At 39.0% G+C, this 26,507-nt stretch overlaps 1 protein-coding gene across 2 annotated transcripts in view; it reads left to right on the top strand.

Moving 5' to 3' along the window:
- The window catches only part of LOC126259209 (solute carrier family 35 member C2), a 178,781-nt gene that overhangs the window by 118,130 nt on the left and 34,144 nt on the right, over positions 1 to 26,507 (top strand). For both annotated transcript variants that reach the window (XM_049955804.1, XM_049955805.1), the window contains exons 3-4: positions 1,090 to 1,162; positions 25,757 to 25,875. In XM_049955804.1, coding sequence (XP_049811761.1) covers positions 1,090 to 1,162; positions 25,757 to 25,875 — 192 coding nt within the window. The remainder of the gene's footprint in view (positions 1 to 1,089; positions 1,163 to 25,756; positions 25,876 to 26,507) is intronic.

Below are 26,507 nucleotides of genomic sequence, written 5' to 3'. Positions count from 1 at the left end.
CGGAAGGTGTACACGATCAAAGGCAGAGCCATGTGTGAAAGCACCCACGTGATTTACCAACTGACCTGCCTACACTGTGAAGCTTTCTATGTGGGAATGACCAGCAACAAACTGTCTATTCGCATGAATGGACACAGGCAGACAGTGTTTGTTGGTAATGAGGATCACCCTGTGGCTAAACATGCCTTGGTGCACGGCCAGCACATCTTGGCACAGTGTTACACCGTCCGGGTTATCTGGATACTTCCCACTAACACCAGCCTATCCGAACTCCGGAGATGGGAACTTGCCCTTCAGTATATCCTCTCTTCTCGTTATCCGCCAGGCCTCAATCTCCGCTAATTTCAATTTGCCGCCGCTCATACCTCACCTGTCTTTCAACAACAACATCTTTGCCTCTTTACTTCCGCCCGCCTCACATCTCTGCCCAAACTCTTTGCCTTTACAAATGTCTGCTTGTGTCTGTGTATGTGCGGATTGATATGTGTGTGTGTGTGCGGGTGTATACCTGACCTTTTTTTTCCCCCCCCCTAAGGTAAGTCTTTCCGCTCCTGGGATTAGAATGACTCCTTACCCTCTCCCTTAAAACCCACATCCTTTCGTCTTTCCCTCTCCTACCCTCTTTCCTGATGAGGCAACAGTTTGTTGCGAAAGCTTGAATTTTGTGTGTATGTTTGTGTTTGTTTGTGTGTCTATCGACCTGCCAGCACTTTCGTTCGGTAAGTCACATCATCTGTGTTTTTAGATATATTTTTCATATACTCAGTCTTTCCTATGTGCCGCTGGCAATCTCTGTTTGTGCTATTCTGGCATACTGCGTTTCAGATAAAGTTTTAATAATCTTTTTTAATTTATTTTTAGTATACCAATTAGAAATGCTTCATTTCATTTGTTACATTAAACAAAACTTCAAAATGCTTGCAGATTTCATGTATTCAGCACATATTGTATAGCCTTCATGGGATGCTTGATATCATTGCTACTGAAACTTTAGTTACATGTGTAACCTCATTATACTGTTTTTATGTATTTGTCCATTGTTCTCTTCAATGAAGTGGTGGTAATACTATTGTTTTTCCTTTTTTGCAGGTATACAATGACAAAGTCAACCACTATACTTTTTATTTTAGGATTTGCACTCCTCTTCCGATTAGAGAGTAAGGTAATTATCTTTATAGTAATTGAAACGTAATGAAAATTACAAATAAGATTAGGGGAAATTATTTCATACAAATAGTTTAGGTTTGGTGTTTGCTTATGTAAATACTTGAAACAAATTCTTCACATAGTATCTCTCTTGTGGTAAGGTTCCTACATGCAGCTTCTGATGCTGTTTGAGTTTCTGAGACTGCCAATACTTTGTTTTATATCATGGAAAGCATATTCAGCTTATTGGATCTTTCGCTTTCTTATTTATCCATTTACTGAAGAATGAAGTTGGCATATCTATGATTGTGTAAGCACTTCTATAAAGAAAAAAGTAAGTTATGTTTGCCCAAAGAGTAAACATTTTACTTTTGCTCTCAAAAAGAACTTATGGATTTTTGTGCATCTTGTTCCTTACAGAATTTATCTTGTGATTTCAAAATAATATTCCTGTTATTGATAGTGGCATGTAATTTTGAAAATAATTATTCTCCTTTCATTACTGACCAGGCTATTTTCAATAGATATTTAGTCGAAACTGAAGACTAAACTGTATTAACAAGATGGTGCACAACCTTATCATCGACTATAACAAAAGGGAAACATTTATTATTTTATTAATAGCTGCTATTTTTTAAGCAACTGTAGTATGCAGCATATATTTCAGAATAAAATTCAGTCTGGTGCACAGACATTTTTGTTTTGCCTTACATTTCTCAACAAATTGTCATCTTCAGAAGCCTACAAAATTAGGGATATTATAAATCATTGGACCTTGGCCGTACATTTATGTAAAAACTAAGAAGTGTATTACAGAAACTTACTTAGTGTTAGTTTAGCAGATGTCAGTATCTTCTTCACAGGTGCATGACAAGTCCAATGTCACCAAGTTGCTCTTTATATGTAATGAGAAACCTCCAGTTGACAAATTTCTCAAACCTGTGGTATATAAAACATAATGTAATATATGTCAAAGTCTTTATATAGGACAGACAGGGAGGACATTTTTTAGGAGCCACTTTCATGAGCAGTTGCTCAACAAAGGTAGTGAGAATAATGTAAGTCAACTCTTGCAGAACATCTCAACATCAAGAAACACACTTCCCATTCCAATTCTGTTTAACATGGAAATTGTGCATTTAGTTGACAAGGGCTCAAAATGAATCTTTCAAAATAATTTGAATTGTATAAACATTACTACCTAAATTAAAAAGATTAGTTGAATGATCAGCTTGCATTGGAAAAAGGATACGATTTTGATTGTACAGCATCTCTTATAAAATGTGGAAATTACCCATACCTTTTAGGTTATGTATAATTTCCTTATATATCTTAAGGGCATGCATCGAGTGATCAACTGTCCAACAAATTGGATGTGCATAGGTATTTTGGCCTGCCAACTGACTGACTTTTCGTGTCTGGCTTTTGATTGAGTATGACCACCTGGCAACCGACCTCACACCTACCACTTCACATGATACGTTGTGCCGAGTGTAGCACTTTCATGCCAGCTTTCCAGAAAAAGTTCATCTTTTGTCACAGCGCATGAGATTAAATGCTGTTCTAATATACATGACTGAGTGTGAAGTGAACAAAACTTTAATGGCAGTTTTTGGAGAAATTTAAAGACTGCAGATGTTTGTATGACACATTGTGTGAGGGGAACAGAAGGTCAATGGACTTATATTCATAAATTATATGACTTTTACTCTCTCTGTGTGGTGCATGAAACCATTTTTTTAAACAAATCCATTATGATTTAATATACCACATAGAGTAAAAGTTATATATTTTACTAGTAAAAGTCCATCGCCCTACGGTATTTCGATTTTTAGGTTTTATTTCCAATACTTAACTGAAATTAAATTTAAAAATGGAAAGTCAGATAGATTAGATTTTAGATTTCATTTCTGATGCATCTTGGGAATAAAATGTAAAAACCAAAATATAGATAGTCTATTTACTTTTATTCATGCAATCTATTAGCCTCATTGTCAAAAATGTTGAAGAAATCCAGCCATTATCCAAGCCTTCTGCTGTGAATAGCATAGTACAGAATTAATTAATTAATTAATTATTTTATTTATTTGTGTATTTTTTGCATTTCTGGCAGCTGCTATATGCTTAATTTCTTTTGTATGTGTTGTCGTATTTGTTAGATGATGTGTTCCACCACCATTTGTAGTATTTCTTCTAGTTTGGCAAACTTCAGCTTTTGTTTCTGTGTAAAGCCAAGTGGCATCTCATTGAACACAACCTCATGAACTTCCTATAAACAATTTGCCACCAGTGGTTAAGAACAGGACAATGATGTAATCACTGAATTCAGTCAGTCGGGACGTGTGTAGGCTGCCATGAAATTGGTCAGTTGATAAATTGGTGTGTGTGTGTGTGTGTGTGTGTGTGTGTGTGTGTGTGTGTGTGTGTGTGTGTGTGTGTGCGTAGGGGCCTTTAGCTATATTTTTTATATGCTTTTATATATGTTCTTTGCTGCTGACACAACTACTTGACATGTACATAGATATATGATTTATCTATTGTAAATTACCAGTATGTCAATCTGTGTTTACAGTAATCATATAAAATATGGAATCATGCTTCTGTAAAGAAGATATTGGCATTGCTAAACCAGTATTAAGTAAGTTTCTGTAATACAATTCTTATTATTAACAAAAATGTATGGCCAAGGTTTAATGATATAATATCCCTATTTTTGAAGCTTCTGAAAAGACAATTTGTTGAAACCGGTACAGCTAAATAAAAAATATCAGTACAAATGAATTTTATTCTGAAATAGAGAAAGATCAGACTGAAATAAGAAATAATATAATAACCTATTTTAAGCTAAAAACATAAGTAGCTATAATCCTAGGTAAATAAATGTATTAAAATAATCATTTAATAATTATAAAATAACATTATAGGTATTTAAATTTAATTAAATGTAATATATTAATATAAATTATTTATTATATATAATATATATTCAGATTATCCTAACCGAGATAAATTAATTAGAAATAACCAAAATAATACATAAACAAATTTTTAAAAAAAATTTTTAATTTATATATTAAATAAAAATGAAGTGCCTGATTAAAGGGTTACCTTGATAGGGTAAATCAAGTAAATAAAATTACCTTCATTAAAAATTACAACCACTGATTTCTTTTCAACTACTCAAAAGAAGGAAAGATAAAGACAAACTTAAAAAAATATTATATAGATTGTGGTGTTCAGCCCTTCAAAATTATTTGCCAAAGATGATGAGATTATACTTGAAGGTACCTACAAAAAGTGAAAATGATTGGGAAGAATGAATATTTGCAAATCAGATAGTCCAAGGGTATGTCTGAAGTGGGGAAATGAGCTACAACAAAGATAACTGAATAACAGTTGAATGAAAAGAAATACTTTTAGCAGAACATATAAGATAAATAATCAGCAAAGCGTAAGGGAATGGAGAGAGAGAGAGAGAGAGAGAGAGAGAGAGAGAGAGAGAGAGAGAGAGAGAGAGAGAAACAGCGACAAAAGTATTAGTTGACAGTACTATTATGAGAAAAGGATGAATAGAAACATTGCTTGCAGAAAGAAGGATGCAGTAATAAATATTGTTGTGTTGATTCCAGTCATGTAGTTGTCAAAGTTTTTCACATTTCTGCTATTAATAGTATGTTATTGTTTAAAATAGAAACAGTTTCCCATGTCTGTAATTTGATCATGTTTCTACATTGATACACGCCTATGTAACCATAGGATTATGGCCAGTCAGGTATTATTTTGTTTAATTAAATCTCTTAGTTTGAACCTTATATTTTGTGGTTAATTGGTGGATTTCATTAATTCTCTTAGTTTAAATCTTATACTTTGTGGTTAACAAGTGAACATGTATGGAGAATGGTGGAGTAGGTATACATATCAAGTTAAAATGTTAGAGTGTATGTGATGTATGTTCAGATTGCTTGTATAGCAGGTCCTTGTACAGTCTAGTGCCGTGGTATCCTGGTACTAAACAGGCAGCATTTGAGACACTGTTGTGGGACAGGGTAGCTCTTTCTTTGCACTGTTGGCTCCAGTAGTCACACTAATATTTACTGCAGTTTGCACCAAGTTCATGAGTCCTGTTCAAAGGAGTGCTTCAAATTATGCTTGTCTGGTGTGCTGAATTCAGCCAAAAGCATCTTGCTTTGGGAGATATTATGGAATATCTGTAAGTCAGGAAAAAGGTAGTTACTGTGCAAGATTTTTACTTTTATGTGAAATGCCGAAGGAATGTATTTGCAACACATCACAAACTGAACAAATACACTATTTTACTTATCACAAAGTCCACAGATTGTTAATTTACAAGGGGACAGAATTAATGGCCTGTAATCACCTGTGGAAGACAAACTTCCAGTGGTCTTGATAGGCAAATTGAAAGTAGAAATAACTGGGCATTTATTGACAGTACTGGACTTTGACCCCTTAAAGGTAAATAGTAGCCAGCTCTTCTGTCTCCTTGTAATGTTATAGTTTTTCAAGTGAATTTACCTTTTCATACAAAGTCAATAGATTTCCATGTCTTACGTTTCATCCACTTAGTTGTATATTTGCTCAGTACACAGGTATCAGATTCTGTCTCTTCTGTGATGGAATCCCTATTTTCTATAAGTGTTCACATATTGGTTGTCAACACAACATTTCTTACTGCAGATATGGTAATAGAAACTCCATAAACAAAGAACTTCTGCCTACGGAGATACAAGTAGTAGTAATGAAAATCCCTGTAGGTGATTTTCACTTAATCTGAATATGTACAGGGGTAACCTGTTTTTGCAATGTTGGTACAGGTACTGTTCACAATTGTGTAGTGAGCTGCTTACAGTGTAATAGTTATGGAGAGTAGTAGGATGACTTCAGTACCTCTTTCACCTTTCAGCTTGGCACTGTTGTAGTACTTCATTGCTTTGAAATAACAGAGATACAAATTATGTATCCTATCACTGATCCCTTCTTTTAGTCCTGTTGTACCCTAATTCCCCCCTCCCCAGTTCGGTTTTGTACCACCTCATTAGATATTTGATCTACCCATCTGCTGTCCAGTGTTTTTCTATAACACCACATTTAAGAAGTCTCTTTTCTCTTCTTCTGTTTATTGGCCAAATTTTACCACCACCCATTTTACACTCCAGACAAATACATTGGAAAAAGACTTCTTTACATTTCATTTTATATTTGAAATTAACGAATTTTCTTTTTCAGCAATGGCTTTTCTTGCTATTTGCAGTCTGCATTTTGTGTGCCATCATCAGTTATTTTGCTTCAACCATCATCAGCCACTACTTCTAGTGTCTCAGTTTGTAATGTAATTTCCTCAGCTTGTCTGATTTAATATGACTATATTCCATTACCCTTGTTTTATTTATGTTGATTTGCATCTTATTAACATCTTTTTGAGGCACTACCCATTCTGTTCAGCTTATCTTCAGAGTCCTTTATTGTGTGTGACAGAATTGCAGGCAGTGTTATCAGTAAACCTTACAGATTTTATTTCTTCTGCCTGAGCTTTTATTCCCATTCCAGATATATCCTTGGTTTATTTTACTGCTTGCTCAGCATGCAGATGGAATAACATGAAGGATATGGTATGACCTTGCCTTACTTTCTACTCAGCTAGTGCTTCCCTTTCACGTTATTTGATGTTTGTATTTATGTGTTTGTTTATTTATTTATTTAGCAGGTTCTGTGGGACCATGCGAGCCATAGCTGCTTGGTCAAGGAATGAATCAGTATTTTGTTTACAGAATGCTGATTAGAAAATTGTAAATGAAAGAATTAATGAATCATGAAAGAAAAGTAAGAGATTATACAAATAAGAAACACATTACAGACAAAAGTTTTCATATACTGCGAGAAATAAGAGTATGTTGTAAGGAAAATTTCCGACTTGGATTTGAGTTAGGGATTTATCACTCCATTTTTCAGTTCTGATTGAGGCCTATTGAAATTTCAACTTGCTGGATAGTTAAAAACATTCTGTGCCATCCTTAAGGAACTGTTATCCAAATTAATATCTTGTCTGTCTTGTATTCACTGAGTGAATGTATATGCTTTTTGTGAATGAATCAGTATTGTCAGTAACAAATCCTATGATGGAATATGTGCCAGAGTTAAAATTCAAAAGTCAACTGAAGTTTGCAAATTGACTCTGCAGATTAGTCTGAGTGCCCTTTTTGGGGGCAGAAAAATTTTTGGTAAGTGCACAGAGTTGTCAAAGAATATAGCACCATATGAGAGAATAAAGTGAAAGTTAGCAGAGTGAACAAGCCTTCACATTTCAGCATCAGGGACAGAGGAGATCATTCATATTTTGAAGACAACGTTTAGTTTCTGCACAAGATCTTGAATGTGATACTTCCAAGAAAAATGTAGGATGGAATAATGACATATGAAAAAGGATAGACTGCTACTCACCTTATAGTGGAGGTGTTGCGTTACAGAGAGACACAACAAAAAGACTGCTAAGCAAGTAAACTTTCAACCAAATGGCCTCCTTCTGATGTAGACAACACACACACACACACACACACACACACACACACACACACACATGCTTCGGTGGCCGGTTGTGTGTAATTGCTTTAATGTGTGTGTGTGTTGTCTACCTCAGAAGAAGGCCTTTTGGCTGAAAGCTTAAAAAGTCTTCTTTCCATCCTTAGTCCTGAGAACTTGAAATGGTTCAATTTACTGACTGTTTGATTAGCTTATGACAGCAAAATTTCAATTTTTCCATAGTCCTGTATAATTGCAGTCTGTTTTCTGTACAAGTAGCAGGAAACCATCCCTACATTTACTTGTGCTACGTTCAGAATTTCAAACAGTGTGTTCCAGTTAACATTGTCAAAAGCTTTCTCAAAATCTACAAATGCTATAACTTAAACTTAGTTTTGTCCTTCTTAAACCTACCTTCTAAGATAAGTTGTAGAGTTGGTATTGCCTTGCTTGTTCATATATTTCTCCAGAACCCAAACTGATATTTTCCAAAGTGGGCTTCCATCAGTCTTTCCTTTCTTCTGTAAATAACTCATGTCATTATTTTGCAACCACGACTTATTAATCTGATGGTTCATTAATATTCACAACTGTCAGCAGCTGGAATTATTACATTCTTCCTGAAGTCTGAAAATATTTTGCCTGTCTCATATATCCTGGACATCAGGTTGCATTGTTCTGACAAGGTGGGCTCTCCCAAGAATCTCAATAATTCTGAAGGAATATCATCTACTCCAGACACATTCTTTCTACTTATGTCTTTCAATGCTCTGTCAAATTTGTCTTGTAAAATCTCATCTACCATCTCATCTTCATTTACTTCCTCTTTTGTTTTTATAGTATTGTCTTCAGGTTTGTTTCACCCCTAGCTTTCTTTCCTCACCTATTCTGTCTGTCCATTTTAGTTTTAAGTATATTTCTCTATAACCATTTTTCAAAAATGTCTTCTTTCTTTTTGACTGTCAGTGATTTGCTGCCATACGATACTACACTCCTGATAAAACACTTACTGATCCTGTGTCGTAGCTTTTTGGTACTCGTTGTTTTGTCATCAAACATTTCACCTTTCCAGAAACTCATGTAGCCATAGATATTCTACTCTTTATTTACTCCAGACAGCGTCCATTTTTTTCTCCAAACTTTCCAAGTACTAGGACTTTATTTGTTCCAAGGTCTTTTCTTCCAATGCTAGTGTTATGAATCATTCATGTTTTCCAATTCTCAAGACTTTGATATTTAGTGTGTTTGTTCTTGTTCCTTACTCTTTTCCCCTAGTTTTATTATCCTCTCCTTCATAAATTGTAGTTCTTACACTAATTCTACCAACACGGCTTGATTATCTGCATAATTAATTGCCTATATCTTTTTCCTCCATTTGTTACATCTCACGCTTTTCTGATGCTTTGTTTGTTGTATAATCAACATTGACATAGTTCTGCAACACAGAAGTCATGAACTTGGGGTCTGTTTTACCATGCATGCCATGTGGATACTCTTTCCCAAGACTGGTTTCCCGGAAATTTGTAACATACAGTGTGTATACTCTTTCCCAAGACTGGTTTCCCAGAAATTTGTAACATACAGTGAGTATAGGTCTTATCAACCACCTAGCCTCAAATTGTGGTAATTTTTCCTGTCCTGTTCTTCTTGTTCGTCTTTCCATTTCATTTCTTTTTTTATGTTTTTCTACCATTTTGCTTGTGCTTGGTCTACCTCCCCTCTTCTTGACTTGTTTACAGCAGATTGCCACTCGTCTATGGTTTGCCTGATTTGCACAATACTATATATGCTGGTTCGATATTCACTGGTTTTTCAAATCTCAGCCAGTACAGACAATTCTGTTCTCCTACCCAACTTCTTTGGTGAGTTCTCTTTTCCCGGTAATCTGAGTGATTTTTTCTGATTTGCTAAGTCTTACCATTATCTTTTCCTTCAAACCTTCCCTCTCTCCTATGGAACAGGCCCATGTTCAAAAAATTAGCAAATTTACACTATTCTAACTAGCACCCCACTCCAGCTATGCACTGGTAGCAGTAAGTATCTACTGCCAGACAACTTGTCTGGTGTAGTGCTAATAAATTATGTTGTTGTTGTTGTTGCTGTGGTCTTCAGTCCAGAGACTGGTTTGATGTAGCTCTCCACACTGCTCTATCCTGTGCAAGCCTCTTCATCTCCAAGAAACTACTGCAACCCACAACCTCCTGAATCTGCTTAGTGTATTCATCCCTAGGTCTCCCTCTACAATTTTTACCCCCCCACACTCCCCTCCAATACTAAATTGGTGATCCCTTGATGCCTCAGAACATGTCCTACGAACCGATCCTTCTTTTAGTCTAGTTGTACCACAAATTCCTCTTCTCCCCAATTCTATTCAGTACCTCCTCATTACTTACATGATCTACCCATCTAATCTTCAGCATTCTTCTGTTGCACTACATTTCAAAAGCTTCTATTCTCTTCTTATCTAAACTATTTATGGCCCATGTTTCACTTCCACACATGGCTACACTCCACACAGACACTTTCAGAAAAATCTTCCTGACACTTAAATCTATACTTGATGTTATCAAATTTCTCTTCTTCTGAAACGCTTTCCTTGCCATTGCCAGTCTACACTTTATATCCTCTCTACTTCAGCCATCATCAGTTGTTTTGTTGTCCAAATAACAAAACTCATCTACTACTTTAAGTGTCTCATTTCCCAATCCAATTCCCTCAGCATCACCTGATTTGATTTGACTATATTCCATTATCCTTGTTTTGCTTTTGTTGATGTTCATCTTATATCCTCCTTTCAAGGCATTGTCCATTCTGTTCAACTGCTCTTCCAGGTCCTTTGCTGTCTCTGACAGAATTACAATGCCATCGGCAAACCTCAAAGTTTTTATTTCTTTACCATGGACTTTAGTACCTACTCCAAATTTATCTTTTGTTTTCTTTGCTGCTTGCTCAGTATACAGATTGAATAACATCGGGCACAGGCTACAACCCTGCTTCACTCCCTTCCCAGCCACTGTTTCTTTTTCATGCCCCTCAACTCTTACAACTGCCATCTGGTTTCTGTACAAATTGTAAATAGCCTTCCGCTTCCTGTACTTGACCCCTGCCACCTTCAGAATTTGGAAGAGAGTTTCCAGTCAACATTGTCAAAAGCTTTCTCAAAGTCTACAAATACTAGAAACGAAGGTTTGCCTTTCCTTAATCTATCTTGTAAGATAAGTTATAGGGTCACTACTGCCTCGCATGTTCCAACATTTCTACGGAATCCAAACTGATCTTCCACGGGGTCAGCTTTACCAGTGTTTCCATTCATCTGTAAAATATTAACGTTATTATTTTGCAACTGTGAGTTATTAAACTGATAGTTTGGTAATTTTCACATCTGTCAACACCTGCTTTCTTTGGGATTGGAATTAGTACATTCTTCTTGAAGTCTGAGGGTATTTCATGTGTCTCATACATCTTGCTCACCAGATGGTAGAGTTTTGTCAGGACTGGCTCTCCCAAGGCTGTCAGTAGTTCTAATGGAATGTTGTCTACTTCGGGGGCCTTGTTTCGACTCAGGTCTTTCAGTGCTCTGTCAAACTCTTCACACAGTATCATATCTCCCATTTCATCTTCATCTATATCCTCTTCCATTTCCATAATATTGTCTTCAAGTACATCGCCCTTGTATAGACCCTCTATATACTCCTTCCACCTTTCTGCTTTCCCTTCTTTGCTTAGAACTGTGTTTCCATCAAAGCTCTTGATATTCATGCAAGTGGTTCTCTTTTCTCCAAAGGTTTCTTTAATTTTCCTGTAGGTAGTATCTATCTTGCCCCTACATCCTTACATTTGTCCTCTAACCATCCCTGCTTAGTCATTTTGCACTTTCTTTCAATCTCAGTTTTGAGAAGTTTGTATTTCTTATATTTTCTCTATTCATCAATTAACTTCAATATCTCTTCTGTTATCCAACTATTTCTACTAGCCCTCATCTTTTTACCTACTTGATCCTGTGCTGCCTTCACTATTTCATCTCTCAAAGCTACTCACTCTTCTTCTACTGTATTTCTTTCCTCCGTTCTTGTCAATTGTTCCCTAATGCTTCCTCTGAAACCCTCCACATCCTCCGGTTTTTTCAGTTTATCCAGGTGCCATCTCCTTAAATTGCCACCTTTTTGCAGTTTCTTCAGTTTTAATCTCAGTTCATAACCAATAAATTGTGGTCAGAGTCCGCTTCTGCCCCTAAAAATGTCTTGCAACTTAAAACCTGGTCCCTAAATATCTGTCTTACCATTATATAATCTATCTGAAACCTTTCAGTGTCTCCAGGCCTCTTCCACATATACAGCCTTTTTTCCTGATTCTTAAACCAAGTGTTAGCTATGATTATGCTGTGCTCTGTGCAAAATTCCGCCAGGTGCCTTCCTCTTTCATTCCTTACCCCCATTCCATATTCACATACTACTTTTCCTTCTCTTCCTTCTCCTACTATCAAATCCCATGACTATTAAATTTTTGTCTCCCTTCACTATTTGAATAATTTCTTTTATCGCTTCATACATTTCTTCTAGTTCTTCATCATCTGCAGAGCTAGTTGGCATATAAACTTGTACTGCTGTGGTAAGCACGTTGTCCGCTTCCAAGTGGATTTCTTATCAATAGCAGTGCATCAGGAATTCTTGGAAAGTAATACCTACAATAAGAAATCAATATTAAGTAACACTCTTGAATAAGCAAAGAACTATCAGTGGGATTAATGTGAAACTATCAGATTCTTTTGAGTTCGCTACGTGGGGACGACCTAACTATCATTTTGAAAATAGAGGTGGTTGAACTTACTTGTTACTTTTCTGTATTGAGTGAAAAACAATAACATGAAATTATAAACATGTTTAATAAGGAATACTTCGTATCTAAGTGATTACTAGTAAAATTATTTCAGAATAAGTACCTGAAACGAGATGCCAGTGTTTCAAGATGTGCCTTCATGGCAGCTGCTGTTTCCTCATTAACTTAGATTCCATATGTTTCTAAGAAATCATTAAGGAGTGAGAAAACATCAAAACAGCTCTCTTTCACTTTACTGGACCATCTTTCAAGTTTTTTAATGGTTGCTTCCATTTTATCTTGAACGTAGAACTTGTGGACATCCTTCCCTTGCAGCAATAAATTGAGGCTATTAAGAGCACTGAATAAGTCACCCAAATATGAAAGACGTATTCGCCAATGTTCATCATTTAACATGTCCAAAAAACTGCTCACAGATTTTGCATCACTTTGTGCTCCAACAGTAAGATTTCAGCTCATCTCAAAACTCAAATAATCTTAATAGCACTTTCCCTCTTGACAACCAGCATACTTAACAGTGCAGGATAACTGCTTTGTGCTCATTGCCCATGTCATCACACAGAATGGCACACAATCTTGAATTTTTAGTTGTAGATTTAATGAAACTCACAATTTTCACTGCATCAATAATGATTTTCTTTAGGCTTTTAGACAGATCTTTACATCAAGGTTGCAGGCTACAGTGAGTCCACTGAATAGAAGGAGCAACTGCCCTAACTTTGGCAGTCGTACCTGTGTTAAACGCCAGACACAGTAAGGACACCATCTGTCGTCAGTGCAACACATTATGTCTACTCTATTTCATTTGCTACCATCAAGACATTTAAAAATTTCTTCCCCTGTTGTTGTATTGGCAGACATTTACAAAATAGCATTTCTTCTTCTATACTCACATTAAATTCAAACCTAACAAAATCTAAAAGAATAGCCTCACTGGCTATATCTGTGCTTTCATCAAGCTGAAGTGAAAAGGAGTCACTTTGCTTGAAAACTGTGGTCATGGACTGTTTAACAAACTCTCGACGTTTCATCGATCCTTCTCTTTACCATTGTGTTTGATAGGGGTAGTTCATCAGTTAATATTGTGTGCTTTTTGCTAAATAAAGCATCAGATATTATTTTGGCTGCTGGTAAAATAATATCATCTCCTGCGGTGTGAACTGCTCCCTTTTTGGCTATCAGTAATGACAGTCGATATGAAGCATTTGTAGCTTGCTTATTTTGTTCCCCAGAAGTTGATTTTGTCATCAATGATTTTGACTTTAAAAAGTCTTTTGAAAAAATTGATTGACTTACTTCCGTATTTTGGACGTTTCTTTGATAAATGTCTTTTCAGTTTTGAGGGTTTCATACTCTTGTTAGCAAGTACTTCAAAGCACACTGAGGAAGTGGCTCTTTATCTGTGCCAGAAAGCACAAACCCAGATTACAAGTAATCATCATTGTATTTATGAAAGCAAAATTTTGCCTTCTTATGGAAGGTGTTCAGTTCACTAACTTAACTAACACAGTTACCTTTAGATGTATGATGTATTACATGATGCACTGGTACCGGACATGGAAGCTTCATCGTAATTACATGAAGTCTGTCTTTTACAGCAAGATCCTATTTTAATCCACGCGTCCATAGTGAAATAAAATGAAACAAGCCGCCACAATAAACACGGATGCACACCCTATACCAACAAACAAACAAAAACATGCTCTCACAGTCATGAGTCACATTATGCAAGTGGAAGGGGAAAGCAGTGTTGCTTTATCGCAATTACCGATGAGTCCTGCATCTGCACTGTTCTCGTTTCACCCTGAGCACGTTATGAAGCCACAAGAGTTTCTTGCTTAGAATTATTTTATGCATAACTGTTCAGATTCCAAATCTTTTCTCTTGAAATAAGATTTCATATTTTCAATAAGTAAGATATATTTCCGTCCTCCGCCACAGCGGGACCCACCTCCTCTTCCTCAAAATCACCCTCTCCAAACCTTCCAGGAATTTCTGACTTCCAGCCTTGCTTCTCAATCCTTCTTAAAAAACCTTAATCCTACTCCCAACATCACCACTGCTGAAGCCCAAGCTATCCGTGATCTGAAGGCTGACCGATCCATCGTCATTCTTCCGGCGGACAAGGGTTCCACAACCATGGTACTTGATCGTCGGGAGTATGTGGCTGAGGGACTGTGTCAGCTTTCAGACAACACTACATACAAAGTTTGCAAAGGTAATCCCATTCCTGATGTCCACGCGGAGCTTCAAGGAATCCTCAGAACCTTAGACCCCCTACAAAACCTTTCACCTGACTCCATCAACCTCCTGACCCCACCGACACCCCGCACCCCTACCTTCTACCTTCTTCCTAAAATTCACAAACCCAATCATCCCGGCCGCCCCATTGTAACTGGTTACCAAGCCCCCACAGAATGTATCTCTGCATATGTAGATCAACACCTTCAACCCATTACATGCAGTCTCCCATCCTTCATCAAGGACACCAACCACTTTCTCGAACGTCTGGAATCCTTACCCAATCTGTTACCCCCGGAAACCATCTTTGTAACCATTGATGCCACTTCCTTATACACAAATATTCCGCACGTCCAGGGCCTCGCTGAGATGGAGCACTTCCTTTCACGCCGATCACCTGCCCCCCTACCAAAAACCTCTTTCCTCATTACCTTAGCCAGCTTCATCCTGACCCACAACTTCTTCACTTTCAAAGGCCAGACATACCAACAATTAAAGGGAACAGCCAAGGGCACCAGGATGGCCCCCTCGTACGCCAACCTATTCTTGGGTCGCTTAGAGGAAGCCTTCTTGGTTACCCAGGCCTGCCAACCCAAGGTTTGGTACAGATTTATTGATGACATCTTCATGATCTGGACTCACAGTGAAGAAGAACTCCAGAATTTCCTCTCCAGTCTCAACTCCTTTGGTTCCATCAGATTCACCTGGTCCTACTCCAAATCCCATGCCACTTTCCTTGACGTTGACCTCCACCTGTCCAATGGCCAGCTTCACACGTCCGTCCACATCAAACCCACCAACAAACAACAGTACCTCCATTATGACAGCTGCCACCCATTCCACATCAAATGGTCCCTTCCCTACAGCCTAGGTCTTCGTGGCAAACGAATCTGCTCCAGTCCGGAATCCCTGAACCATTACACCAACAACCTGAAAACAGCTTTCGCATCCCGCAACTACCCTCCCGACCTGGTACAGAAGCAAATAACCAGAGCCACTTCCTCATCCCCTCAAACCCAGAACCTCCCACAGAAGAACCCCAAAAGTGCCCCACTTGTGACAGGATACTTTCTGGGACTGGATCAGACTCTGAATGTGGCTCTCCAGCAGGGATACGACTTCCTCAAATCCTGCCCTGAAATGAGATCCATCCTTCATGAAATCCTCCCCACTCCACCAAGAGTGTCTTTCCGCCGTCCACCTAACCTTCGTAACCTCTTAGTTCATCCCTATGAAATCCCCAAACCTTCTTCCCTACCCTCTGGCTCCTACCCTTGTAACCGCCCCCGATGTAAAACCTGCCCCATGCACCCTCCCACCACCACCTACTCCAGTCCTGTAACCCGGAAGGTGTACACGATCAAAGGCAGAGCCATGTGTGAAAGCACCCACGTGATTTACCAACTGACCTGCCTACACTGTGAAGCTTTCTATGTGGGAATGACCAGCAACAAACTGTCTATTCGCATGAATGGACACAGGCAGACAGTGTTTGTTGGTAATGAGGATCACCCTGTGGCTAAACATGCCTTGGTGCACGGCCAGCACATCTTGGCACAGTGTTACACCGTCCGGGTTATCTGGATACTTCCCACTAACACCAGCCTATCCGAACTCCGGAGATGGGAACTTGCCCTTCAGTATATCCTCTCTTCTCGTTATCCGCCAGGCCTCAATCTCCGCTAATTTCAATTTGCCGCCGCTCATACCTCACCTGTCTTTCAACAACATCTTTGCCTCTTTACTTCCGCCCGCCTCACATCTCTGCCCAAACTCTTTGCCTTTACAAATGTCTGCTTGTATCTGTGTATGTGCGGATTGATATGTGTGTGTGTGTGTGCGGGTGTATACCTGACCTTTCCCCCCCCCCCCCCCCCCCCTAAGGTAAGTCTTTCTGCTCCTGGGATTGGAATGACTCCTTACCCTCTCCCTTAAAACCCACATCCTTTCGTCTTTCCCTCTCCTTCCCTCTTTCCTGATGAAGCAACCATTGGTTGCGAAAGCTAGAATTTTGTGTGTATGATTGTGTTTGTTTGTGTGTCTATTGACCTGCCAGCACTTTCGTATGGTAAGTCACATCATCTTTGTTTTTAGATATGTTTTTCCTGCGTGGAATGTTTCCCTCTATTATATACAGATATTTTCCTTAGTTATTTTAAAAATCACACTGGTATAGATTATCATCCTGCAGTACCACTGTGCTGTAATAGTACATCACGAAAAGATACACAGTGGTGTTCGGCCATTATGCATAATGCCTGCCCACAACATACAGATGACATTCACAAACATTCTGTGGCATGTGACATGTTGCCCTTGCTCTTCATACTAACTACAGGCCAGAATCACTTGCCACAGTGAAGTGGGACTCATCAGAGAACATCACTTTGGACCACTGTTGCTGACCCCAACCAGTATGTGTCCTTAGCCAGTGAACTCTTTCTTAACTAATGTCATGGGTTAAGTGGAATGCATTTAACAGGCTTCTGAGCATACAAACCAGCCTGATTTAATTGGCGTGTAATGGTTCTGGTAAAGACACATGCACTGGTAGCAGTTGTGAGGTCTGCAGTGATCTGCCTTGGAGTGAGATGTGTGTTCCTTAAAGTATCGATCTTCTTGCAGTGTGGTGGTCCATCTGTGACCACTGGCATGCTTTCGCATAGCATTTCATTTTGTGCAACCTTTTTTAATCATGAGATGATGCTTTTGGACGAACCCATTGCTGTAGCTACAGTAGGGACACTTTGACCGGCTTCAAGCCCTCCAACTGTTTGTCCACAATTGTAAGCACTCAAATTATGTATTACAGCCATGTTGCCATACCACACAGGAAGTCACACTAATCACTTTCATAACAATCTTCATCAAACACTGTACTGTATGAACTGTTGAATGCTTATAGAGCATTTATGCACAGGCTTCTCTGCAGGTAACACTTGCTGCCCTCTACATTTCCTTTCAACACTGGTCAGTTGTTCTGTAGCAATTGTTGAGCAGTGTGTTTTGATCCTGATTTGCATGTTGCTTCATACATAAAATAAAAGCCTTTTCTTATCAGACGTAGATTGCTGCCATCTTACTAATGGATATATTCTGAAACAAAGAACTAAATCGAACAAGAATATAGGGAAAAATAGATTACTACTTGCCATAAATATAACATGCAAAGTTGCAGATAGGCACAGTTAAGACACTTGCACATAAGCTTTCGGCCTCAGCCTTTATCTGAGAAAGGGAAACACACAACATTCATTCACACAAGCAGGCACACCATACGCACACGACTGCCAATTCCAGCAAGTAGGCCAGAATGTAACTATTACATGGGATGCAACCAGCAGTCTGGAGGTGGCGTGGAAGGAGAAGGGGGAGGGAAAGGGGTAGGGATAGTAATGTACATATGGGGGAAGAGATGAGTGCCATCAGGCAGAGTGTGCAGCAGCTAGAATGTCAAGAGACACAGTGTCAGGAGATTGTGGGCAGGGAGGTGAGGAAAATTGGATGGAAAAGGAGAGGAGCGGGGAAAGATGGGTAGGTGCAATAGCAGAGAGTGGTAAGCAAAGAGGGTGGGAGACAAGACTGAGGAGGATGTGATAGGACAGAGGGTATGGAAACTGTAAGGTGGAGGGTGTGGGGGCAGTATGTTACCGTAGGTTGAGGCTGGAATAATTATGGGAGCGGAGAATGTTTTGTAAGGATATTTCCCATATGTGCAGTTCAGAAAAGTTAATGGTGAAGAAAGGATCCAGATGGCTCGGATAGTGAAGCAGCCATTGACATCAAGCATGTTATATTCAGCTGCACGTTGTGCCACATGGTAGTCTAATCTTCTCGAGTCCACAGTTTGGTGGTGGCCATTCATCCTGATGGCCAGCTAGTTGGTAGTCATACTAATATAAAAACCTGTGCAGTGATTGTAGCAGAGCTGGTAAATGACGTGGCTGCTTTCACAGGTGGCCTGGCCCTTGATGAGACAGGATAAACTTGTGACAGGACTGGAGTAGAAAGTGCTAGGTGGGTGTATTGGGCAGGACTTGTACCCCAGTCTTTGGCAGGAATGTGATCCTTATGGCAAGGGGTTGGGATTGAGAGTGGCAGAGGGATGGACTAGGATGTTGTGGAAGTTGGGTGGGTGCTGGAATAAAACTTTAGGAGGAGTGGGAGAGATCTCAGGTAGGTTGCCCTTCATTGCAGGGCGTGATGATAGGTAATCAAAGCCCGAGCGAAGGATGTGGTTCAGTTGTTCCAGTCTGGGGTGGTAATTGGTGATGAAGAGGGCACTCCTTTGTGTCTAGTTCTAGGGGATGGTGGGAGGATTGAGGTTGTGGGGGGAAATGGCACAGGATATATGTCTGGGAGATAGTGACTGTCTGTGAAGGCCTTGTTGAGACCTTCATCATACTGCGCAAAAGAGTTCTTGTCAGGCGCCATCCCTGGGTGGCCAGGCTGTATGGGAGGGATTTTTTAGTGTGAAAGGGATGGCAGCTGTCGAAATGCTGGTACTGTTGGTGGTTGATGGTTTAATGTGGACAGAGGTGCAGATGGAAACATCAGAGTGCCCATGGCTGTGCAGCAGATTTATTAGTATACCTTCCTATCAAAGGAGAAGTAGTTGTGGGTAGGATAAAGGTAGTAAGGTCTATGAGGAATGAGGTAGTGGGAGCCTGAAGGACATTGGGAAAGGTAGTGTTCAGCAGCAATAAGACCTTGTGCATGAGAGGTGTTGGTGTAGAGGGAGGTTGCATCAACAGTACTGAGTGGTATCCGAGAGGTAAAGGGGTGGGGATGGTGCAGAGTCAGTGAAGGAAGTGGTCGGGATCTTTGAGGTGGGAAGGTAGATTATGAGCAATTGGTTTGGAGGTGTTGGTCAATGAGGGCGGAAATTCTTCCAATGGGGGCACAATAAGCAGCCTCAATGGGGTGTCCAGGATTGATGGGTGTGGCACCATCCTTTGCTAGCCTGCTAATAAGCCGTGTAGAGGAGACATTCCTTGCCTCCCAAACCCCCAGCCTAGCTCAGGTTCATTGACGATACCTTCCTGATGTGGACTCAAGGGCAAGCCACACTATCTTCATTCCTTCAGAAACTGAACATCTCTCCATCTGCTTCACGTGGTCCTCCTCAACCCACTGTGCTACCTTTCTAGATGTTGACCTTTTCCACTTTGATGGCTCCATCTGCATCTCTGTCCACATTAAACCCATCAACCACCAACAGTGCCTACATTTTGTTACCTGCAATGGCAAGAACTCCTTTGTCCAGCAAGCTGAGGGCGTCACCAAGGCCTTCACAGACAGGCACTATCCTCCAGAACTAGTCTGCAAACACATTTCCTGTGCCATTTCTGCTGGCAACCCTAGTCATCTCACCAACCCCAAGAACCAGCCATCACCCAATATCACACCGGACTGGAGCAACTGAACCACATTCTTCACCAGGGCTTTGATTACCTATCGTCATGTCCTGAAATGAGGGATATCTTACCCAAGATCCTCCTCACTCTTCTTAAAGTGGTTTTTGGTCACCCACCCAACCTCCACAATGTCCTAGTCCATCCCTATGCCATTTCCAACCCTAACCCCTTGCCACAAGCATCATAAACCTGTCGAAGGCCCAGGTGCAAGACCTGCCTAATCTACACACCCAGCACTTCCTACCCCAGTCCTGTCACAGGTTTATCTTACTCCATCAGGGATGAAAGCAGCTATGTCATTTACCAGCTCTGCTCCAATCATTGTACTGCTTTTCATATTGGTATGATTACCAACTAGCTATCCACTAGGGTGAATGGCCACCGCCCAACTGTGGCAAGATCAAAGTAAACTACCATGTGGCACAACATGCAGCTGAACATAACATGCTTGATGTCAATGGCTGCTTCACTACCCGAGCCATCTGGATCCTCCCCTCCACCATCAACTTTTTTAAACTGTGCAGATGGGATTCATCCTTACAACACACTGTCTCCTCCTATAATTATCCCAGCCTCAATCTACACTAACATGCTTTCCCCACACCCTCTACAGAACAGTTTCCATGCCATGTGTCTTATCACCTCCTCCCTAATCTTGTTTACCACTCCCTTTGGTTGCCACCCTCTGCGAACACACCCACCCACCCATCTTTCTCTGTTCCTCTCCTGTTTCACTCAGTTTTCCCAGCTCCCTACCCCACAATCTCATGATGCATATGATGGCATTCTAGTTGCTGCACACTACCTCAGACAGCAATTCTCTCGTTCCCCATCCGTACACTGCCATCTCTTCCCCTTCCCCATCCCATCCAGATTACTGCTTCCATCCCACATGGTAGTTGTACTCTGGTCCAAGCTGCCAGAATTTGTGGTCATGTGTGTGTCAAGTGTGCTTGCTTGTGTGAATGTATGTTGTGTGTTTCTCTTTTTCCCATGAAGGCTTATGTGTAAGTTTCTTTTAATTGTGTCTGTCTGCAACTTAGCATGTTACCTTTGTGGTAAGTAGCAATCTATCTTTTCCTACATTGTCAATATTCCTACATGGAGTTACTTCTTTCTTTGGTAAATTGAGGAGATACAGAGCAACAATTTTCTAAAGCTGGAGAATAATTGTTTATTTTTGATTGCATCTGGCAGCTGATCATTTATGTGATTCTCACTTCAGCCTCTTATAACTGATTTTTCTGTGCCTGTGCCTTAGTTCAGAGCTGCATACATACAGTTTAGAATGATTTTATTATGCGTTGATGAATATTGTCTTAAAAATGTTTATTCCTTAATAAATGATACTGTATGTACATTTTCCTTCCTGGATGCATGCCTGCAAATGAACTTCTTAACAGTTGTTATACTTCTTAGTTGTTTCGGTGTGTTTTTAATTTTATGCCAGTCCACGAGACATAAAGCAGTGAAAGGTTCAAAATGGCAGCTTTTATTTTGTTGGTTGCTATATAAAACCAACTTTTCATAGTTCCAGTTTGACCATAAGAGTGAAATTAACCTCTTTTTTTTTATGTTAGCCATAGTAGCTTTTATTGGTCACTGAGACGGTGAATCCACATTTTGCATCACAGCTTCATTTTCAGGACTTCAGGTGGCCATTGAAAACCAACATGTCTGCTGCATAAGTAACATAAGGAAGCCCAGGTTGGAATATCAACAACAACAACACACACACACACACACACACACACACACACACACACACACACACACACACAAGCAAGCATGCTTCAAGCACATTCCATTCTGAGCTGCTGGAGCTGGAGTTGTGAGGTTGAGGTGTATAGTGTGTTGGTAAACTGAAGAGTGAGTGAGCGAGTCCCCACTCTGCCTACCCCTCTACGTCAGAAGGTGCTTCTACAGGTTGTTTCACAACGTGGTACTGGTCCTGCCATGGCGCATGCTTTAAATCTGTGGCGATGCCATGTACAGATACGTCCCGGCAGCGTTTATTTCAGATAAATGCGTTAAGGCCATAATGAATACAATAGACTGGCAGCTTCTTCGGAAACACAACATTATAGAGTAAATAATATTAACATAGGAACAGAAGTCAGGATTCCGCTACAAACGTAGAACCGAAAACCTGTTCATGCGAATGTATGTTCCTCTACTGCTGTTCGTAAAATGAACCCCATATGTTACAACCAACCTATAGAATTTAAGGTTTGTTCTTACTTTTCATTTCTACTAAAAGGTAGGAGTTTTCTTTGAAGGGCTGTGTTGAAACAGAACAATTCTTGCAACACAAGGAGTTTTTAAAAAGTAACGAGAAATTAATAATTTCGCTTGCTGTATTAGTCCAGTTTGCACTACTTTGTTTGTCACTCTCTTCGTAAACATGTCTGAAAAGTATCTGTACAATGTTAAGTATATTGGGTATTTAGTCTATTGTCGGCTGTCAAAATTGTTACATATGTTTTGGTAATATCAATGATTATTTGTTTTGTATATAGATTAGAGAATCTGTATTAAATTTTCTTATAAGAACAGAATAAAGTGCATCAAATTCTTAGAAACATTAAACATTGCTTGTGGTGAGTCTGCTATGAGTAAAACAACAGGTTACAAGTGGTGAAAACATTTCAAAGCAGGCCTTAAAGGGCAGTAGCTTTACAAACATAGATGAGATTAAAAATGCGTCCTTAAAATAGCATTAAACTATCCCAGAGAAACAGTTCCATAAGTGTTTCGTGAATTGTAAAAACACTGGCATAAATGTGTAGTCTGTAATGGGGAATGTTTTGAATAGTAACCAAGATAGAGATTTAGTGATAGAATATATTCAAATGCTACTGTCCCATAACCACATTCTATTAGAAAAAGTTAATTAATTTTTGCGTGAAGTTCTTAAATTATTGCTGTTTTTGTACAACTAGTGATAAAGATACTTATTGCTTTGGACCATATTTGACTGCATTTATCTTCGAAAACTGTTTATCACTTTTACTACCATGTAGTACATTCCTACTAAGAGAAAATTTGTAGTGTATGGACAAATGTTTGAAAGCATACATATCACATTTTTTAAGAAATGATTCATGGTCATGGTTTGAAAGCATACATACGGTATTTTTTTAAGAAATTATTCATTGCCTGTTTACATACATCATATTGTAGAGGTCATCATCAACGGTGTCACTGTCATTATCGTCAACATTGTCACTATCTAAATTAATAACTAGGGCATCTAGGAGGCCTATGTCTTCAGTAATCCCATCCTTATCCCAGTACTTTCTTTCAAGTTTCTCTATGTAGAGGCAGTATGCACTCCAATCATCTTGACTTATAGCTTCAAAACCTGTAACAATTGGGACTAGTGTTTCTATATGCATTTTTTCGGTTACTGCAAAATTTAGTTTGCAATCAGAAACAAAAACTCAGAAAATTACTACATACCTTCTTTCACCAACTGCAATAACTTCGTCATACAAATATCTTCAAGAATAATTCTTCCTCTGATGAAATATTTGAGTTTTTTCCATGCCAATTCAATTGGATTTAAGTCACAGTTACATGGTGGAAGCTACAGCACCGTGTGTCCATGAGCTTCAGGTATTTTATTAGTTTCAAATACTTTGTCTTCCAGCTTATGTTGTTTCAGTAAATCAAATAATTTGGTTTTCTCACTGACAAATCAGCTTCCACCTTACTTTTTAATAACCAATCAATCATTTCCCTTTTATTCAAGAACCTAGTTGCAGCTTTGTTATGCTTGTTCTTGTGATGTCAAGCGTTGTCCATAACAGTAACACAGTCAGGTGGCTGATGCGGAATTAGTCAATACTGAGTTTGAAAATTTTTTGTAGTTTATTTGCCCATGATAGACCCTTGTTGCATATCCCGCTTTAGAAATTAACAATGCGTTGGATAAAAGCCCATCTGTCGATCCAGTATTGACCACAATAATCCTATTGCTTCTGCTAACAGTGTCCATAAAGCCGTCAACGTCAGGACCCTGCTAACATTTGCTATAAGTAATGTTGTTGTCCGCCTAAGTTTCATTGATATAAAAGAAATTTCTGCCTCGCCCCCTTAATTTTCTCACTTGGATCAGCACTTACATTGCCAGTCAATTATATCCTTTCTCTCTACCAGAATCTTTTGTTTACTTACAGATTTTTTCCAGGTAAATTCCATTTCAAGCAGTATCTTGTGTAAAACATCCTGCTGAAAAAAAATGGATTTTTTGTTTTATGGCAGTAAGTAATTTTTGTAATGTTGGCACTATTTTTTGATTTATGTAAAAGTCCTCCATCATTTGTCGAATGACCAATTTTGTGAAACTTTCTATAAAGATGGGTTTTGTCCCAAAATTATTGCATTCGGGAGGACGGCGGTTCAATCCCGCGTCCGGCCATCCTGATTTAGGTTTTCCGTGATTTCCCTAAATCGCTCCCGGCAAATGCCGGGATGGTTCCTTTCAAAGGGCACGGCCAACTTCCTTCCCCATCCTTCCCTCATCCGATGAGACTGATGACCTCGCTGTCTGGTCTCCTTCCCCAAACAAACCAACCAACCAACCAACCAAAATTATTAGTTTTCCTTTGTGGCGATTACAGTAAACCATGTGGTTTATTTTCGTGTTCCTTTCTTGTGCTTCGTATAGTGGTGAGGGTGATATTTGCATAAATTGCAGCCCTTTAATTGGGACAGGTAATATTAGTCAACAATTCTTTTTGTGTCACATCTTTAACACACGCTGTAATAACATTAGAGGTGATCGAACGCTCATTTCTCCACACACAGCTCCTCTTCTTCATATTCTGCACATTTTGTTGCAAAGCAGGACGATTATCCATAGCTTTCGGATATCGAAATATATCAGTATGTACACAAAGTTAACTGACTGATGCTGGCAAATAAGATCCCACTAACAGAATTGACGCATATCATTGCATGCTGATCTACACCGGAAAACAGGTAATGGGCAACTGATTTTGGGTGCCCCTGAAGGGCAGAGACAGGGTTTTTCCAGGAAAGGCCACTTTCCCCACCAAAAGCACTGCTTGCTCTTGAGTTTACAGACAGACTATACGTGCTTGGGTGAATGAATTTGTGTGTGTGTGTGTGTGTGTGTGTGTGTGTGTGTCACCTCATTGCAATGTCATTTACAAGCAAGGGGTTACATTCATGCATTTTCATCATGTTGACATTACAATGAAGGCCCCTCAGAAGTCAATTGCAGCCCTGAAGATAGAGTTGTGTTTTGATATCTACATTGGCTAAAATGATCCATTTTAATGACAGTATACAGATGTTATGAGTAATTTTCCGGTAAAGAAACCATAATTAAAAATCTAGCAGTGATGATCTGAATTTTGATACTTCTTAATTACTGTGTATCAGAATTTTTTAGTTTATTTTTTTTATTATTTTTCCTAAATGATGAGGCTTTTTTATTGTTACTGGCAAGAAAAAGGAACGGAAAAAAGTATATTCACCATAAAATGATGACTCTTAAGAACGCATGTGTGCTTCTCACTCCTCTAATGCAAACATTGTTCTTTATGTTTCAGTCTTGGTCTTTGGTTGCAATAGTTTTGATGATATCAAGTGGTTTATTTCTTTTTACATATAAAGCCACTCAGTTCAGCTTGGAAGGTTTCATGATCACTTTGCTTGCTTCATTCATGAGGTTCGTAAAAAACAGATTTTTCTATCATATAAATGATTCTTACAGTAGATGCATTTTTGCAACAGTCTTGGTGCTATTCTTTTGTCACCTGTTTAAAACATCTTTTAAAAAAAAATATACATAGAAAATGGTAATTGAAATTAATTTCAGCTGGAGACCCTGCTCTCAACATAAATATAACAGTTTGTCGGTAATATTTTCGTAAAACAAATAGCACATCAGTGATTGTGTAAAAAGATTTCACTTGAGAAAAACAAAATTATGAGACATAATTGTTGGCCATTACTTCAGGAGGCAAAAATTTTAGCACTACCAATAATGTAAGAAAAGATAGATTGCTACTTACAGTAAAGATAACATGGTAAGTTTCAGACAGGCACAATTAAAAGACACTTACACATAAACTTTCAGCCAAAGCCTTCTTCAGAAAAAGAGAAACACACACCATTCATTCACATAAGCAAGCACACCACACACACACATGACCACCAACTCCGGCACCATAGTCTAGAATGCCATGTGTGTGTTTCCCTTTTTCTGATGAAAGCTGTTTCCGAAAGCTTGTGTGGAAGTGTCTTTTAATAGTACCTGTTTACAACATAGCATGCTATCTTTACTGTAAGTGGTAATAT

The sequence above is a fragment of the Schistocerca nitens genome, chromosome 5 (assembly GCF_023898315.1).
Source record: "Schistocerca nitens isolate TAMUIC-IGC-003100 chromosome 5, iqSchNite1.1, whole genome shotgun sequence".
Lineage (NCBI taxonomy): Eukaryota > Metazoa > Arthropoda > Insecta > Orthoptera > Acrididae > Schistocerca > Schistocerca nitens.
This window is presented reverse-complemented; position numbering and strand designations above follow the sequence as displayed.